The following is an 18,431-nucleotide window of genomic DNA, read 5'->3' on the forward strand; positions in this document are numbered from 1 at the left end:
GTTGGTGAAAAGGTGATGGGTAGGTAAGTCAACTTTCGGCAGAAAGGATGTGCAGGCTGTACCTTTCCCACCAACTTTGAAAAGTTTACCAAAAATGGAGAACCTTATCCTCAAACCAGTCACCGGAGTTTAACCGGAATTTTTCGCCGGAAAACACCAAAACACTTAAAAACAATTTTTCAAGTTACCCAAACCAACCTTGAACACTCCCGAAGGTTTAGAAACCGTTTTTCAGTTTAAAAGAGCAAGAAAAACCACAAAAACGGGTGCTAAACCAAGTGTCCAAACACACCAAAAACTTGAACAAACCCGGTTTTAAACAAGGTAAAGAGCCAAGCTCTGATACCACTTGTAGGTCCCTCTCGGAGGATCGAGAACAAACCTAAACCTTGTTATACTAACCCACTAGCGAGTGCGGAATCCAAGCTAGCAAGCAAACCGGGATGAGACAAGTGTAAACACAAACACACAAGGGTTCACCGATTAACACAACTTGTATTAATGCAAATGAAGGTTTCGGTTACAAGCACAATGTTTTCAAATCTAACTTGCAAACTCTCAAAGTGTGTGTGAGTGTTTCGGACAGAATGCTCTCAAGAACTCTCTAACTTTCGGTGTGTGCATCTATCTAACAAGTCTGTCTAAACTCAACACATTGCATGGGTATTTATACCCAGCTCATGATGTCTGGTCCGAAGGATCCGATAGATGGTCCGAAGGATCATCTATCGATGACAAGTCAATCGAAGAATCAGTATGGACCTCGAAAGATCACCTTTCGAGGTCTATCATTCGAAGCCTATCTTTCGATGCCATCGAAGGATCTACAATATCCTTCGATTGGCTATCCTTCGACACAGAGCATCTTTCTACATCTTTCAACTGTTGTCCAAGTCAAACCGGAGGATGGTTGACTTGGTCAACTAACAACACTAAACAGGACATCGTTTACATCGTGACCGAATACAGACAAAGTACAGACACAAGTGCACCAACATTTAGAATAAAAAATAAATTATATTTGGATTATATAATTAAATAGTTTTCGATCTATAGCTCTATGATAAGTATGGAATATGTAGAGTTGATTAACAATTTTACTTTCAAAAATAGTTTCGAAACACATGTATCTATACCTAATTAATACGTAATTTCAGTTATATATGGTCTCAAGGACTAGCCGCGCAGGTCCCTTAAGTACTCTCGAATTCTCAGAGATGACCCTAAGTTAAAAAAAGGGCCCATTTTTACAAGCCGCACCGGGCTTTTGAATTCTCGAGAATGGCCCTAGATAAAAAAAAAATAGGATACCCCTGAATTTTTCTTCTAGTTCCGCCACTGTTTATAAGGAACCCGTACTTCTAGTATTACGTGCCAATATTTGATCAAGAATGTTTATCCATTAAAGCATCTACAATGTGCACCCCGCAAACCTCTATACAAACCGGCATCTCACCACCACATCATATTTACAAACTTTCCTAAAAATTATAAATTTTTTCACAAAACTCCACAAACCCCATTAAAAATAATATATTACACACAGTGTGTGTGTGTGGGGGGGGGGGCACAAGAAGTCTAACTGAGGCCCGGATCTACTGACTTGAAACGAATTGGACGTGTTGTCCACTGGGATCATGGCCAGCCCTGGGGTGGCAGGGAGGACCACCGGCCAGGGCTCTGATATGTCGAAGGGCACATTTTTTATGAAAAAAAACACAATTTATATATGTTAAATATCTTTTAATAGGGTATACACACGTACAAACACCAACATAGGTCCACTTACAAACTATTGTTATGGTTTAGATTAGTTATTAGCCCATTGGCATTAGGTTTAGACTTTTAGTGAGCTCAATACCCTATTTCGTTAAGGACTAAGGGCACGTTTTTCGAAGCTCGAAGAGGGTAACCGAATTCTCAGGGCCGGCCCTGACTGGGATGCCAATGGATGAGCGAAAAGCACCGCACCGTGGCTACTCTTAGCATATATAGAGACTCAATTTACATAAGATTTGCATTGACTAGACCAAGCTAACCAAGAGAAACACCCTAAACTCACTGGTGTCTTAGTGTAAATGTCATAAGCTGACTAACAAAGCGTGGGCTCTTGCCAAGCTAAACCCAAAAGTTTTTAGCAGTGAGGATTGTGGGTACTGAAATAAAGTTATTGGTAGTTATCCGTTCTTTCCAAGCTCTCTCCTAGTGTCTCCCTTCTATGTAACGTTTTTCTTGTTTTATTTTCCTATCTTTCTCATGGTTCCAGAAGAATAATGACAGTTGATGAAGATACCATAAACTGTTTGGCTTTTGCGGGCATAGAACTAACATGAAGAGACTCTTTGTTCATGTGTCCATGTGCCATGTGTTTGCGCGAATCTTTATCTATTATCACATCAACATACAACCTTTTGCATGTGAACAAGTTCATTTTGAATCAGATACATTGATACTGATAGATTGATATCTGAATTGACTACACAAATCTTTTATTCATATGCTTGTAGAAATTGTACCAAGAGAGACACAAATTGATATCATAAAGCCATTGTATAATGGTTTATGCATTATGAAAAAGTGCTATCCTACTCACCCCCATGATTTTCATCCTCTTACCTTCTTTTACAATAGGCCAGCAGGAAAAACAGAGATTTGTACCCATGATTTCAGATATTGTCACTTAGAATTGTACTCATGTTCCTTCAGCTATAATTGTATATCACATAATGTAGTACAAATAGCTTTATTTTATATAAATGTGTTCTTGCTAGTAGTAGTAAACCTACAAGCTATATGAATTAATATTATTTATTATTGTTATTATTAAAGGAAAGATATATATAAAAGAACATCTAGCTAAGTAGGGGAGAGTCGTGGTGGAGGTCGTGGTGTCGGTCCTAACAGTGGTGTTGATCTTGACTGTTGTTGGCGTACCTATTCTTCCATGGTTGCTTGAAATATTCGCATCGTCGTCTAGTCAGCCTCCAACTCCTATTGTAGCCTCTCCCTCCACCTTCATGTACCGAACAGCCCCTAGGCGATGATCTATAAAAAATAAAGAACATAATAATTAAAAGTAATTGTATACTTTTGGATCGACACGGGTGCGTGAGATCGCTAGGGTTATATATGTCAACCCAATTACAACCTAGGAATCTGTTTATAACCCATCAACTCATTTACAACTAGTCAATGATTAATACGAGCTATGTTTAGACTACACAGTTATATTTAGGTTTGTCTGTGTTATGCGTTATGATTGGTGTCAAATAATTATATTGGTTGTGCTTGGATTTATTGGTTAAACCCACCATTTAGTTTAGTCAAATTTCAAACACACGAAAAACTATGTTTACAAGTTATATAACTTTTGAGGTCCATTTAACTAGAAAAACTTGGTTACTTCTACACAATGTCAAATATGAAATATAAGATATGAATGCAATATATAGCATCATATTAGTTTAATCGATTTTCAAGCACACGAAAAGGGTTAAATTCTTATGCAACTTCTAGGATTTTGCAAAATCAATAATTAGAGAACATCATAATATACTCGATATATAGTGTACAACAGACTCCATCAATATAATAGACACATATAGAGTTTGTGAGCTTGTTGGAATCAAAGATGGACAACCTTTATATCATGTCTTTAAATATTCCATCATTGATATTCCCTTAGTTTGATATGAATAGAGCTACCTTACTGAAGGTCGACTCGTAAAAAACTAGAATTTAACTTGTTTAAATTGAAAATTATATTTAATATTAAAAGTTAATATTTGGGAGGTAGATTCATGGACCTTATTATGTCAGCTGAACCTGAATGAGCCAACAAAAGACTTTACTTTGGTTCGAGCTCAACTCGTTTACAAATTCTAACCGGATCATTCATAGACGAGCCGATTTTGAGCGAGTTTTGATCCACAAACTTTTTATTTAGACAACCATGGATATGAAAGAACAAAGTGACACATATATCATTACTTTTTAACAAAGTTATTGATCAGAACAAAGCATCGTGTGCTTGGTAAATAAAGTTACAAACTTCTACTCATTTTGCAGAAAAACGTGGATTGTTTTTGGTTAAAAAGAACAAGAAGACAAAAATAATGAGTGAATATTTACTTTATGTCACAAATCTCTTTTTCTCTCATACAATCTATATGTATATATGCTGATCATACGTAAGAGGTAAGAATATGCCAATCATCATCGTTAGTATTCGTATATATTATGGTTATTAGAGAAAGATATGGTGTTTATAGATCGAAGAAGCAAGATTTACATATGGTGTTTATCGACCTTGAAAAGGCATATGACAGTGTCCCACGACAACTGATTTGGGATAGTTTGGAGGATCGAGGGCTACCCAGGAAGTATATAGACATAATTAAGGATACATACGATAGAACAGAAACTAGTGTTCGGTCACCTGTAGGGGATACAAACTTCTTTCCTGTGGAGGTAGGACTACACCAAGGGTCTGCGTTGAGCCCTTTTCTTTTTGCGGTTGTCTTGGTTGAGTTGTCCAAGTTGATTCAGGAGACAGTTCCGTGGTGCATGCTTTTTGCAGACGATATTGTCTTGATTTCGGAGACTAAACAGTGCCTGAACGCGAGGGTAGAGGAGTGGCGTGTAGCTCTAGAGGGAAAGGGCCTAAGGATTAGTCGATCAAAGACTGAGTATTTACACTGCGATTTCAGTGGTTCAGCCGATGACGATGACACCCAAATCACAATTAAGGATCAATTGGTCCCGCAGGTAACTAAATTTAAGTATTTGGGGTCGTTTGTACAAAGAGATGGTGACATAGATAGTGATGTAACCCATCGCATACAGGCGGGCTGGTGTAGATGGAGGGCAGCCAGTGGAGTATTGTGCGATAGGAGGTTCCCAACTAAACTAAAGGGGAAATTTTACAGGGTAGCAGTTAGGCCCGCTATACTATATGGGACAGACTGTTGGGCTATCAAGAAGACACAAGCACGCAAAATGGAGGTAGCAGAGATGAGGATGCTGAGGTGGATGTGCGGACACACGAGGTTAGATCGGATAAGAAATGAGGTTTTTAGGGAGAGATTAGGAGTGGCTAGTATATCGGATAAGATTAAGGAGGGGAGGTTGAGATGGTTTGGGCATGTGAAGCGGAGGCAAACGACGGCACCAGTTAGAGTAGTGGAAACTCTTACTGTGGAGGGGAGGAGAGGAAGAGGCAGACCCAAACTGACATGGGATGAGCAGATTAGGCATGATTTACTAGAGTTACATCTTTCTGAGGACATGGTCCAAGATAGGACTTCGGGGAGGCGTAGGATTAGGGTTCAGGACCTCTATAGGGTATTACAGTAAGGTCTTAGGTGTATTTTAGGGACGTAGGTTTTCTTATCCCTTAAGTGACTTTACCGGTGATTGTCTCCTTGTGTTATGCCCAAATGATGTTGTGTGCTATTATACTTGATTTACATTGTATTGTGTCACTCTTATCACTTTCTTGGTATTGGTCTTGCTATTGGTGGCTTCTTTTTCTTTTTCTATATTCTATATTCTTTGACTTGGTATTGGCATGCGGTTCGTTTTGGAGCTGAGGGTCTCTCTGGAAGCAGCCTCTCTATCCCTAGGGATAGAGGCAAGGTCTGTCTACATCCCACCCTCCCCAGACCCTATAAGTAGCTTTGCTATTTGTGGGATTTACTGGGTATGGTTGTTGTTGTTGTTGTAATGTGCATTTTTTTGTAGTTTGCCCTTTTGTTGTCTTATAAGGTAGAGTAAAAGATGCCATTTTTGTCCCTGAGGTTTGGCCAGTTTTGCAACTTTCATCCAAAGGTTTGTTTTTCGGCATCTGATCCAAAAGGTTTGAAATCTTGCCACTTTCATCTGGCTCATTAACTCCATTCATTTTTCTCCATTAAGTCCGGTGTATGTCTTTTTTGTTAACTTAAAGGGCAATTTGGTCTTTTTCAGGGGTATTCGGTCTTTTTACATCAAGTGAAAAAGACCAAATTGCCCTTTAAGTTAACAAAATAGACGGAAATGCCCTTGACTTAACGGAGAAAACTGGATGGGGTTAACGAGCTGGATGAAAATGGCAAGATTTCAAACCTTTTGGATCCAGACGCTGAAAAACAAACCTTTGAACAAAAATCACAAAACTGGCCAAACCTCAGGGAGGAAAATGGTATTTTACTCTATAGGGTATTATGAAATGTTTTTTAAGACCCAACATTTATTTTTGTGTTTTTTATCTTTGTCTTGTTTTAATTGTAGGGTACGACACTTTATGTTACGCTTGAACCATGCCCTATGTGTGCTAGAGCCATCCTTAAAGCCCGGATCGACACAATTGTATGGGGCGCTCCAAATAAGCTACTTGGAGCTGATGGCAGCTGGATCAGGTATTGACTATTTGACTTTATATATTTCAAAAACAAAAAAAAAACCACAATAACCGGGTTTGATTCGTATAAATTGCCATTTTGATTCGAGTTGTTTACTTTTAATCTTGTAGACTTTTTCCTGATGTGGGTGGAAGTGGATCCGGGTTGGATAAACCGCCCGCCCCTGTGCACCCGTTTCACCCAAATATGATAATAAGAAGAGGGGTATTATCGTCCGAATGTGCGGATGTAATGCAACAGTTTTTCCAGTTACGGAGAGAAAAGAAAGACAAGAAACCGGAAGCTGAACCAGCATCTCCACCTCAACCGTCATGTCTTCCCATCCCACACCATCATAATTCAAAGTTGGTCACGAAATTGCATGATGTCTTCGGCATGATGTTTTGTTTATAAATCAAATCTTTGTGACTCGTCATTCTGCTTTTGATAAGCTGCTGCTGCTGCGAAATTGCATGATGTCTTCGGCATGATGTTTTGTTTATAAATCAAATCTTTGTGACTCGTCATTCTGCTTTTGATAAGCTGCTGCTGCAGCTGCTGCCGCCGCCGCCGCCGCGACTGCCGCTGCTGCTGCTGAATCCTGATACATGTAACCGGCATTTAAACAAACATAAACTGAGGCATGATCACGCGTACCTGGTGCTGAAAACCGGAAAGTCGGAACTTATAATTTGTACAGTGATTTCAAAATAACTATTTTTAAAAGCAACCCTTTCTGACCCGAAACCTGTCCCAAACCGGATTCGTCCCGACCCAAACCAAAATAACCCTTTATTAAATCAACCCGTTTTGATTTGAGCCGCAACCCAAACCCGCCCGACTCGAGTCGTTTGCCAGGCCTAGTTCTGTTGTGTAAAATTGAGGTTATCCAACTGGTCATTAGCAGCTCTTTTTAAGTCCCACTGTTCAGAAAAGAATTTATTTCGACCCGCATTCCAATCCCTCAAAATCTTAGTATTCAACACTACATTCTTATTCAACTGAACAGACCCCAAAACACAAGTACCAACAGCTTTTAGCTTCTCAATAACAACCAAATCCTTCTTCGATATACACCGACTTCTTTACCTTCAATAAGTTGCTTCATAGACGGCTTTACAGTTTTCTCCTTCTTGCCTTTTTTTTCGTAGCGCCACTATTAGAACCCATGTTAACTGTCTTCTGCACTTTAGACATACACGTTCCACTATTCAGACCACTATTAGATGGGTTACGGGTCATAAACTAGTTGACGCTTTGACCTTATATAATATAAATTTCATAGTTATTATATTAACTTTAAACATGTTGATAGCTCAACATGTTTAACTAAACAAATCAACCTGAATACAACCCGTTGATTAATTGGGTTAGAAATACTCGATGGAGAACAAACGTTATAACTTATAGGTTAAAGAAGGCTTATAAATGTATATTAACTGTCAGATAAAGAACAAATTTACAAAACAGAGTAGAACGACGAATCAAACTTGATCTGCATCCGGACTCGCATTGATTTCCTCCCGAAAGTCGTACTCCACCACAAGATTTAGATTGTTAACAAGTTTGTGATACTGTTCACATCCAGTACACTGGATAAAAACGTAAAAATAATTCAATGAAAATCCTCATAAATAAACGTAAAACCTGTGCACATAATAACACGCCACAAGTGTGAAATATAAAAAAATACCTGAACAAAAACCATCCCTTTTTCATAAGCTAGTCGGTCTATGAGCTTTTGTGATCTTACGCCACAAGCATTGCACGTAAATTGCACTAACAAGCTTCTTCTCGTGAGTTTGAGGTCAATAGTTGCTCTCTATATATTTCCATCGTCAAAGAAACAACTTTAGTTAAACATATCTTGTATGGGTGACCGTGAGAACCGCACTAATACAGTTCAAGAGGGTTATAGGTAGAAAAAACAAGTGGAAACTGGATTCGACCCACTTAAAGGTTATAGTTAAAACATATTGAATTCGACAAATAAAAGAAAAATGAAGATAAAGACATATTTTTTGTTTCTCTTTCTTTTGTTGTTTAAATATATTGATATACTTATTCGTTTGATTCTTCAATCAGATATCAAACTCACAAGCATTCCATGATCTCGGAAATATTCCTAAATATTTTCATGGTCAAAGAAAGAACATCTTTAGTTAAGCAGTTCGTGTTTAGGTGACCATGAGAACCTGTTACTAGAAAACTCATGCGACCAAACAATAAAAGAAAAAAAGTACATAAAGACGTCTTCTTTGTTTAATCTTTTTAGCTTGTTTGGATGTTAATTTCAATGTCTCTTAGTTCCTCCAAAGAAGAATTTTGGATATAATCACAAATTATTTTTAAAATTGGCAAATGGAAATTAAAGCATCTAATTCCATGGAATTACACTTCTCGTGATTACACAATTCTACGCATCAAAACAAACACTTTGTCAAATAATCGCGCAATAATTGATATACTTATTCGTTCGATTATTCAAACAGTCATCGAATTCACAAGCATTCCTTATCTCAAAAATATTCCTCACTGATAATATCATGACTGAAATCAGATGGTGTTTCATAATCTTTCCTCACTTTGGGTTCATTCAATTTTCAAGAATAACCAAACTAATACATTAGTAACGTGTAAAAAAAAAAAAAAAAAAAAAACCCTTCCCTACATTCTAAACAGAAAAACACTATGAATTCATCAACAATTTTGACAAAGTTACAAACTTTCATAACAAAAACAACAATTAAAAGAGAAATACTTACAGGGTTTGATTCAGCATCACCAAAAGACCCTTCTGCATTCAAATTATCATCAACCAAGCAAGAAATCACAAAAGGGGACACCTTTTTTGACCCCTTTTCTTTTGAACAAGAAACCCCCAATCTGCAAATCAAAACCCACCAACACTTAATTAGAGAACTGTATGCACGAAAACAGCAAACCCTAGAAAATGATAAGTAAAAAAGAAGATATACCTGGGGAATTTGAGGGTGAATTTCGGTTTAAGGAAATTAGGGCATGAAAAAAGAGTTGTTGTTTTGTGAGGTTTAGGAGTTGTTGTAGGCAGAGAAAAGAGGGAAGAAGCAGTGGTGGCCATGGTTCCCAATCCAAGCAAGCATAGGGTGTTGAACTGTTAAAATAAAAAAGCATTCAAATATGAAAATGGTTGAAAGGGATAAAAGGGAGAGTAAAAATTTAACAGAAAAGGATGTGCAAAGGCTTGCCGCTTGCAAGCATAAAGTAGGTTTACTCTATTTGTTAAGATAAAGGATACGCGCTTTGTAATCCGATAAAAACATAATGGACAATTTTTGTAATTTACTCAAATGGAAAAAACAAGAGAAGGGTAAAAGGAATCTACGGTCCATAGTGATTGGAAGTCATTAACTCGTTAATTACTTACCTCTTTAACATACACAACATTAGAAACTAAGCCACATAACTTCGAAACAAAAAACTACAAAGTTAATGTGTATATTTATCCGGGTTTTTTTATTACCAGCCCGGTTTTTTTTTTCTCATACCCGAACTCGAAAATAGGGTATTCTAATACCCGGGTATAGAAAACCCGAATCCTACCCGAACCCAGGTACACAAGATATGGATTTCCTAGCTAATAGCCGGACCCGAACACGACCCGGGTATTGGCAATAGCCGAAAATTCAAAACACGGTCGTACCCGTACCTTGGTTTGTACCCGAACCCGAGTATTAAAAAAACCCGGTTTGTTCACCTCTACCCCTAGCAGGGGCGGACCCACCCCAGCCCAAGGTGGGCGGGCGCACCCCCGGGAAAAAAATTAATGCTATTTTTCGTCAAAAATCCCGTCCGTACCCTTTGGATTTTTTCGTCCACACAGCTTAGGTAAAAAATATTATCAATTTATATTTAAAACTTTTTTTAGTAAACTCTGATTTTTTTTAAAAAACTACCTAAATTATATAAATTTATACTACCTAACTTAACCCAAATACTCAATACCTTAACCCACTATTTTATTAAACATAACTAGCCCACTAATTCCTAGCCCATTAACCAAACCCAACCTAAGTTCAAACTATAATAATTAAAATAAGCCCAATTGTCCATTAGAATTCCTCCCGCCCTGTCTCTCTTGCGTCGTCTCCTGCCAGCGATCAGCGGACACATCATCAGCCACAACAACACGTCATCAACAGCCGAGGACCACCGCCGTCGTCCGACACCAAACCAACCGGAATTCGATAAAAGGGTAAGTTTTTATGTTTTTTTTTTGATGATTTTAGTTGATGTTATAGGAGAAAAAAAAGTAATAAAATTCTTAAATACGTTTGAAATTTCTTGTGTTTTGACGTTGTTTATGGTTGTTTATATGATTTTTAGGGTGATTAGGTTGTTTAGATGATTTTTAGGGTGATTACACACGATTTCTGGGGCTTGAATAGTTGAATATTAAAATTGAAACATTATGTCATGAAGCGCTGAACTTATGGATCAATTTGTTTGTGATCGGAACTATGAGTAGAGACGTTAAGTGATAATTGTATATGTTATATAGAGAAATTTGAGTTGCTTAAGAAAGTAGCTTTAGATGATGTTTTGGATAGATTTCAAAAAATAAAAACCCGTAGGGAGACGTTTTAATTATGTTTGTAACAAGGTTTGACGTGTTTTTGATGATTATATAACTTTAGTTTGATGTTCTTTTGTTTTACATGATGTGAGACCTGTGTCACCGCGACCATCAAATAAATACCAAGCCGATGAAATATTGTATTTCATACTTGGGATCTTGTATAATATGTGTATCTTTTGCACATATCAATTCTTGTTCAATTTCAAACTTTATATCGCTTTCTGGAGAATTATACGCAAACTGGTGCGTAAACGTACTCAGTTTGAATGCGACAAATACTCCGGAACACCAAAATATACTTAACATACCTTAAATAACCTTTACATAAGTTAGAAATAAGTTTTGAAGGCTTTGGTATGGCAAAAACAAGTTAATTCGCTTACAGGGACTAAACTTGACAAACTGCGAAAGTATGCCGATTTGTACTAAAACAGACATTCCGGAACATGCCCATAAGTTAAGCATGCCATAAATATCCTCTCCATAGCTTAGAAATAGGCTTTGAGGTGTTCGGTGTGCTAAAATAAACTTTTGGATCATTCAGGGACTAAAAGTGTCAAAAAGTGCATAAGTTTGCACTTTCGCGCATAACTTACGTTCTGAATACATCCGGACATCCAAAAATTTATGTAAGCATCCTAATATTATGCCTTAGTGTTTGGCATGAGAAAAATCCATTCGTCGCGTCATTTGGATCGTTTTTCGCGCTTATGCGCATTCCGTCGTAATTAAGCGAACATCGCGATCGTACTACCAAACGAACCAACATCCGGCATATTTTTGAGCATGTTTCATGTCCTCAATGTTTAAGCATCATTTTAGGGCCTTAAAGATGGCTTAACGGGCCTTAAACATGTCGGAAATGGCCCTAAACCACAACAGGGGACCTAAACTGTCATTTATGAAACTTGTTTTCTGAACTGCACCTCCAGGCGACCCGCGTAAGCCTAGGAGCAACTCTCATGCGGGCCGCGTCAGCCCTGCAGATGCAGAAACTCGTTTTTCTTGCAAAATTTGGCCTTTCAAGCATCCAAGGGGCAATGCCTCTTCACAATCTCTGGGGTTAAGGTCACATTTTGATACCACAACATCTTGACAAGTGTACGAATGAGATCAAGGCACGATATTCAAGAAAAAATCCTAACGGTCTTGCTTTTCCTATAAATACCCCCCCATTTGGTGTAAAACCCACAAAATCTGATCTAAAGCTCTAAGTTGAAGCCTTTGCTTCATACCTGAGCTCCTGGATCGAGATTAGCTTTCGGGGACCCTTCGTAAGTGCTCTTTCGTTCTTTTATTCGCTTTTCGAGTCCTAAAGTGAAACTATGTTTGACTTTCTGTGTTGACCAGCCTATGGTCAACACGAAGTTCGTTTGAACTTCATAACGTGAGCGTGATCACGATGGTTATAGTCCCTAGTGACTACACCTACTGATCACCACGTTATCTAGGCTCAGTGACGAGTCGTAGTTTCGGCCAAAATGCGCATTCTCGTGTATTTTGTAACCAAACTACTCGTGGGTATCAAAACCGTTTGTTTTGATACCAAACCTGTTTTCTAAACTTAGTTAAGCATGTTCTAACATGCTTAGCTCGTCACTTTTAGTATAGTGCTTATATAGGGTCGTAAGGAAAGCGATCTAAACAATCGCTTATACTTTCGAACCCGACCCATTTGGTCGATCTTTAGGATCCGACCAAACACATTAGGTGACCATAATTGTATAGGGAATAACCTTCCGAGGTTATACCTTATGGTCACAACGTTAGGCGTTCCAAGCGCGTTTTACGCAAACGACACGTTAAGGTAGCATAAGCTACCAAAACGGGTCGTAATGGGTCGTAAGCACTTAGCTTAAGTTTCACTATAGTATGTGGGCTTTGTTAAACCATATTACACGAGTCTCCATACTCGTTTGGTTTACGAACCCGCATCCTACCCAATCCTCCGATTTAGGTCCGGTATATTAACATAGTTACCTATATTTAGGTGCCGTTTGATATCCGTGATCTCTAGCATTATTTGGTTGTTACACAAAAACTTCAAAGCAATCTCAGGTGAGTACATAGACCCCTCTGTTACTGTTTTCCAAACTGTTTTGGGGTGAAACACATGTGCCTACTTGTTACTTTCATGCTCTCCTGTTTTCACTTCATATACTTGCTATGTTTATTAGTACATTTATAGTACATGATTACATTACATTTTATGCTATGTATGCCCATTGTGTGCATACTTAGTACATCACTTTACAATACACTTATGCTATGTACGCCCATTGTGTGCATACTTAGTACATCACTTTACAATACACTTATGCTATGTACGCCCATTGTGTGCATACTTAGTACATCACTTTACAATACATTTCATGCTATGTACGCCCATTGTGTGCATACTTAGTACATTGTTTTACATTGCATTTCTGTTGCATATGCTCATCCAGCATATGAGCACATTTTACTACATTTTGAACCGTTGTAACCATTTGACTATGTGAACCGTCTTAACCCTTTGATTATATGAACCATTTGTAACCATTGAACCGTGTGAACCAGTTGTATCTGTTGACATGATTTACATTTGACAATAGACATTTGACTATACATAAACATTTCTACAATTGTTAAACATTTCATCTTGATGGTTTGGCTTGAGTAAGTGATCTAAATAACGAGGCGTGTGTAATATGATACAAGCATGGTGGATACGCCACTGGTACTTCCTATATATAAGTGTTTGTATGGTATTACATATCGTAGCGTTATTTGAATCATTTCAATTTGAGACATATAATATTTTATACAAATAACACACTTTTCACAAGACATTGATTTACAAACAACTTATCTTATACAAACTCATTTTACATGGTTATTCATTTAACCATACATTATTCTCTTATTTATACATATCATCTGATCTTATCGTTTTTCAAATGATTTACAAGACAAAGCAAATTACAAGGTTCATGACTAAACATTTTCTCAAACATAAGTCATGAATTCTGTTTTCACAAAACCTATGTATCTCACAGGCATTTTTATGCTGACGTACCTATTTTCACATGTGTTTTCAGGAGATGATGCATAGGACTTATCAAGACATACTTAGGCGGGCCTGTGCCTTAGTGACTTAAAACGAGACAAGAACTAGTTAATTTATGTTATGTAATCTTTGGTTCTTGTTTAAAACAATGTAAACTTTCATGTTTGATTAATAAAACGAAACTTCAATTGCCATGGATTTGAAACAATAAATTCTGTTACAACACTCCCCGACGTTTCCGCCACGTTTTGTATGTTCTTCGTGGTCGGGGTGTGACACAAGACGCGAAGGAATCGGTCAAAAAAGGAACTTTATCATTATTAAGGGTAGTTTAAAAGGTTATAATGTGGATCTGAGTGTGGCAAATGTTTATGCTCCGTAAAGCATCAGTGCCAAATTGGAGTTATGGAACGACTTACAAGCTGAATTCGTGAATGCTGCTGGCTTTGGGCTTTTAGCGGGGGATTTCAACTCTGTTAGATATAGCGAAGAAAGGAGAAATAGTGCATTTAAACCTGGGTGTGCTAGGAATTTTAATAATTTTATTCATATTCTCGGCCTGCTGGAATATAATTTAGTTGGTAATCAGTTTTCTTGTGTCAGAGACAACGGCAGAAAACTTAGTAAAATTGATAGATTTCTGGTCTGCCCGAATTTCTTTAACAAGTGGCCAGAGGCTAGTGTCAGGGTGCTACACAACCTTTATTCGGATCATAGGCCGCTTGTTCTTTCAACCAATTTGGAGAATTTCGGCCATAAACCCTTTAGATTTTTTAATTCTTGGCTGGGTAAGGATGGGTTGGAGGAGGTTGTGAAGTCGGCTGCTGAGTCGTTCTCATTTTCTGGTGATCCGGATCTGTTTCTTTCGAAAAAATTAGCTTTTATTCGCTCAAAGATAAAGAACTGGAGAGACGAGATGGTTAAAAAGGAAGGTGAGGAAGAAAGATCGGCTAGAGCTGACTTGGAAAGATTAGAAGAAATAATGGAGTCTAAGGATCTTTCGGAAGATGAGGAATGGACGTATGCGGAATGCAACAAAATTCTAAAAGATTTGAGCTCTAAGAGAGGTGAAGACCTTAAGCAAAGATCGAGGATCAAGTGGGCCATCGACGGAGACGAAAATTCAAATTTTCTCATGGGGTTATTAATAAATGTAAAGCCTCTAACTCTATTCTGAGGTTGTCTATCAACGGTGAATGGGTGTCTAAACCGTCTAAGGTCAAGAAGGAGATCTTCTCTTTTTTTAGAGACAGATTGATTTGTTGAAAAACACAAGGATAGGCCGAAGCTTGTGTATAATGGTGCTAACTTTCTTGCTCATTCGGATCGGGATTTTCTAGTGGAACCCTTCTCAAGTAAGGAAATCAGGGAGGGCGTTTTTGAATGTGGTGGGGACCGTGCGCCCGGTCCTGATGGTTTTAGCCTGAAATTCTTTTAAGCATTTCTGGGGTGTTTTTGTAAATGATTTTAAAAGGTTGTTGGAATTCTTCTACAAGGAAGGTAGGCTGAATGTGGGCTGCAATTCGTCTTTTATAACGTTAGTGCCGAAGATAAAAGACCCAGTAGATTTAAACAATTATAGACCGATAAACTTGGTTGGAGTGATTAGTAAGGTGGTCTCAAAGATATTAGCAAACAGGTTGAAGACAGTCATTGGTAAAGTGGTGTCGAACTCTCAGTCGGCTTTTATCAAAGGTAAGTACATCCTTGATGGGCCGTTAATTGTTAACGAGATTATTGCTTGGTGCAAAAGGAATAAGAAAAAAATGTTCTTGTTGAAAATTGATTTCGAAAAGGCGTATGACAACGTGAACTGGCACTTTGTCATCGATATTATGCTTCAAATAGGGTTCCCAGATTTGTGGTGCAAGTGGTTATGGGGAATCCTCAGTTCCGCGAGGTCCTCTGTGTTGGTGAACGGGTCTCCTACGTTCGAATTCAAGTGCGAAAAAGGGATGAGGCAATGTGATCCGATTTCTCCGTTCATTTTTTTACTTGTCATGGAAGCTTTGTCGTGTTTGATGGATAAAGCTTTAGAAGAAGGCATCTTCCAAGGTATCAAAATCCCGAACGGTGGTCCCTGTAATTCCCATCTTTTGTATGCGGATGACGCCTTAATTCTGGGAGATTGGTCATCAGAAAATGTTAAGAATGTTGTTAGAATTCTTCGTATTTTCTACTTATGCTCAGGTCTCAAAATTAATCTTTGGAAGTCGAATTTGTATGCTATTGGGGTTGAAGGGAGAGAGGTGGAGGATCAAGCGTCTTTGGTTGGGTGCAAAGCGGATAATTTCCTGTTCCGGTATTTGGGAATTATGGTGGGAGCCAACATGAGTAACATTAACAACTGGAACCGGTGTATGACGTCTTCAAAGCTAGGTTATCGAAATGGAAGGCCGAATCCCTCTCAATCGGTGGTAGGCTTGTGCTCATTAAGTCTGTTCTTGAAAGCCTCCCTACCTATTATTTCTCGATCTACAAAGCTCCGGTTAAAGTTATTAAGGACCTCGAAGGTATGATAAAACGTTTTCTCTGGGGGGGGGGGTCTCATGAGGGACATAAAATACATTGGGTAGCTTGGGATAAGGTCTCGGTTCCTAAAGACTTTGGTGGGATAGGGCTGTGCAAACTTAGAGACATTAATTTGGCTCTTCTGTCCAAGTGGTGCTGGCGGTTTGAGGTGGAGCAGAACTTCCTTTGGTGCAAAGTGGTTAATGCTATACACTATAATCCTTGGAATTGGGACTTCTTGCCGTTTAAAAAAAATATGGGAGGTCCTTGGAATAAATTAGTCAAATGGGTCGCCAGAACGATGGTTGATGGTATTCCGTTGAGAAGCTTTTTTAGAGGTGTCCCAGGCAAAGGAGACAATATTGCTTTCTGGCTCGATCCGTGGGTCTCCTGTGACCCTCTTAAAGACATGTTCCCTAATTTATTTCATCTGGAGACTAACAGAAAGGTTAAAATCAGCGAGCGTATCATGATTGGCAGCGATTGTAGTAGGTTTTTTTGGCAGTGGAAAAGGCCGCTTGAATCGGTTTCGGAGCTGGATGATTTGTCTAAGTTGTCTGCTCTGCTGGATAATTTTCATGTTTCTGATAGCGCGGATAAGTGGGTCTGGATCGGGAACGGATTAGAAGACTTTAGTGTCGGAGGGGTGAAAAAGGCTCTAGTCAAGGGAAATTGTCCGGTGACTCACTCTAACTTCTCGTGGTGTAAGTGGCTGCCAGCTAAGTGTAATGTTTTCGCGTGGCGGGCGGACTTAGGTAGAATCCCCACGGTGGACGCTCTCCGTATTAGAAACGTCAATATTTCTGAATCGGGTTGTGGGTTTTGCAACGAAGGAGAAGACTCGGTTTCACACTTTTTTACAGAATGTTATGTTGCAAATGTGATTTGGAATTCGATAAGCAGGTGGTGCAAGGTACGACAGATCTACGTGTTCTCGTTCCAAGACCTTTTGAAGGCTCACGACTTCTGTGGCTTAAAGGATCCGGAAAAAAACTTTTTTTACGGCGTTATTATCATTGCGTGTTGGTGCATATGGAAGGCTAGAAATGAAGCTAGATTCAGAAACAGGAGATTCCGAATTGAGAAGATTTTAAGCGATGTGAAGTCTTATGGGTTTTTGTGGGCCAGGAATAGATCTAAGTATAAAAATTTATCGTGGGAAAATTGGTGTAAATTTGTAATTATGTAAGTCTCTGTCTGTTGTTGGTGCCTCCCGGTTTTCGGGTTGGTCGGTTTCTAATGAAGTTCACATTTCAAAAAAAAAAAAAACTTTCATTTAATTAATTTATCTTTTTTCTAATGTTCAAAGATGAATGCACCTCACCTGTAATATCCAAATTTATAGTTTATTTATTGAGCCCGAGCTTGATCCTGATATATGAAACTTGTTAGGTATGTTGAGCTTTATCGAGCCTTTAGACTCTCGAATATATTAATGAGGGGATTATGGAAGCGCATTTAGACTCTCGAATATGTTTTCCAAGCGTGATTTTCAAAGTTGGTTGATTAAGGGCAAACCACTTAGACCATGCGTAGTGGGCGTTTTCCGCCATGTGGCAGTTCAGTCAGCAAGGGGCTTTATTGGGCGTTTTTCTAAAATGTGTGTAGTGGAGATGTGGGTATTATGTTAAAAAGGGGTGTAAAAAATTAAATAAAAAAACTAACAAAAAAAAGGATTAGCCAAGAAAAAGAGGGACGCATGTGATTGGCCAACAATTTGCCATTTTAGTGTAACATCCCGAAATTTCAAAACTTTATACTAGAATTATAAAGTGTATGATAAACAAGAATAAACTAACTAGGATAAATAACCTAGTTAGTTAAGAGTCTTGTAGTAACACTTGAATGAGTTAAAAGGGCCAAGAATATAAAC

General features: G+C 38.4%; 2 protein-coding genes across 2 annotated transcripts; one reads left to right on the plus strand and one right to left on the minus strand.

Annotated features, from left to right (window-relative positions):
- Positions 1 to 7,760: 7,760 nt before the first annotated feature.
- Positions 7,761 to 9,530, minus strand: LOC110926786. Its single transcript, XM_022170479.2, has 4 exons — positions 9,359 to 9,530; positions 9,146 to 9,266; positions 8,074 to 8,202; positions 7,761 to 7,972 (listed from the first exon to the last, which is right to left on the minus strand). The coding sequence occupies exons 1-4, from the start codon at positions 9,478 to 9,480 to the stop codon at positions 7,865 to 7,867; spliced, it is 480 nt and encodes a 159-aa protein (XP_022026171.2). The 5' UTR covers positions 9,481 to 9,530; the 3' UTR covers positions 7,761 to 7,864.
- A 15-nt stretch (positions 9,531 to 9,545) lies between these two features.
- Positions 9,546 to 17,747, plus strand: LOC110899580. Its single transcript, XM_022146464.1, has 5 exons — positions 9,546 to 9,623; positions 10,661 to 10,671; positions 14,432 to 15,187; positions 15,522 to 16,560; positions 16,635 to 17,747. The coding sequence occupies exons 1-5, from the start codon at positions 9,546 to 9,548 to the stop codon at positions 17,745 to 17,747; spliced, it is 2,997 nt and encodes a 998-aa protein (XP_022002156.1).
- Positions 17,748 to 18,431: the final 684 nt, after the last annotated feature.

This window comes from Helianthus annuus, chromosome 2 (genome assembly GCF_002127325.2).
Source record: "Helianthus annuus cultivar XRQ/B chromosome 2, HanXRQr2.0-SUNRISE, whole genome shotgun sequence".
Classification (NCBI taxonomy): domain Eukaryota; kingdom Viridiplantae; phylum Streptophyta; class Magnoliopsida; order Asterales; family Asteraceae; genus Helianthus; species Helianthus annuus.

Coding starts and splice junctions, on each gene's coding strand:
- LOC110926786 (XM_022170479.2), bottom strand. CDS start 9,480: ATGGCCACCACTGCTTCTTCCCTCTTTTCTCTGCCTACAACAACTCCT. Junction 9,267..9,358: donor TTCACCCTCAAATTCCCCAG/GTATATCTTCTT, acceptor TTTGATTTGCAG/ATTGGGGGTTTCTTGTTCAA. Junction 8,203..9,145: donor GTGATGCTGAATCAAACCCT/GTAAGTATTTCT, acceptor GGAAATATATAG/AGAGCAACTATTGACCTCAA.
- LOC110899580 (XM_022146464.1), top strand. CDS start 9,546: ATGGTTGAAAGGGATAAAAGGGAGAGTAAAAATTTAACAGAAAAGGAT. Junction 15,188..15,521: donor AATTCAAATTTTCTCATGGG/GTTATTAATAAA, acceptor TGATTTTAAAAG/GTTGTTGGAATTCTTCTACA. Junction 16,561..16,634: donor AGTTATTAAGGACCTCGAAG/GTATGATAAAAC, acceptor GCTTGGGATAAG/GTCTCGGTTCCTAAAGACTT.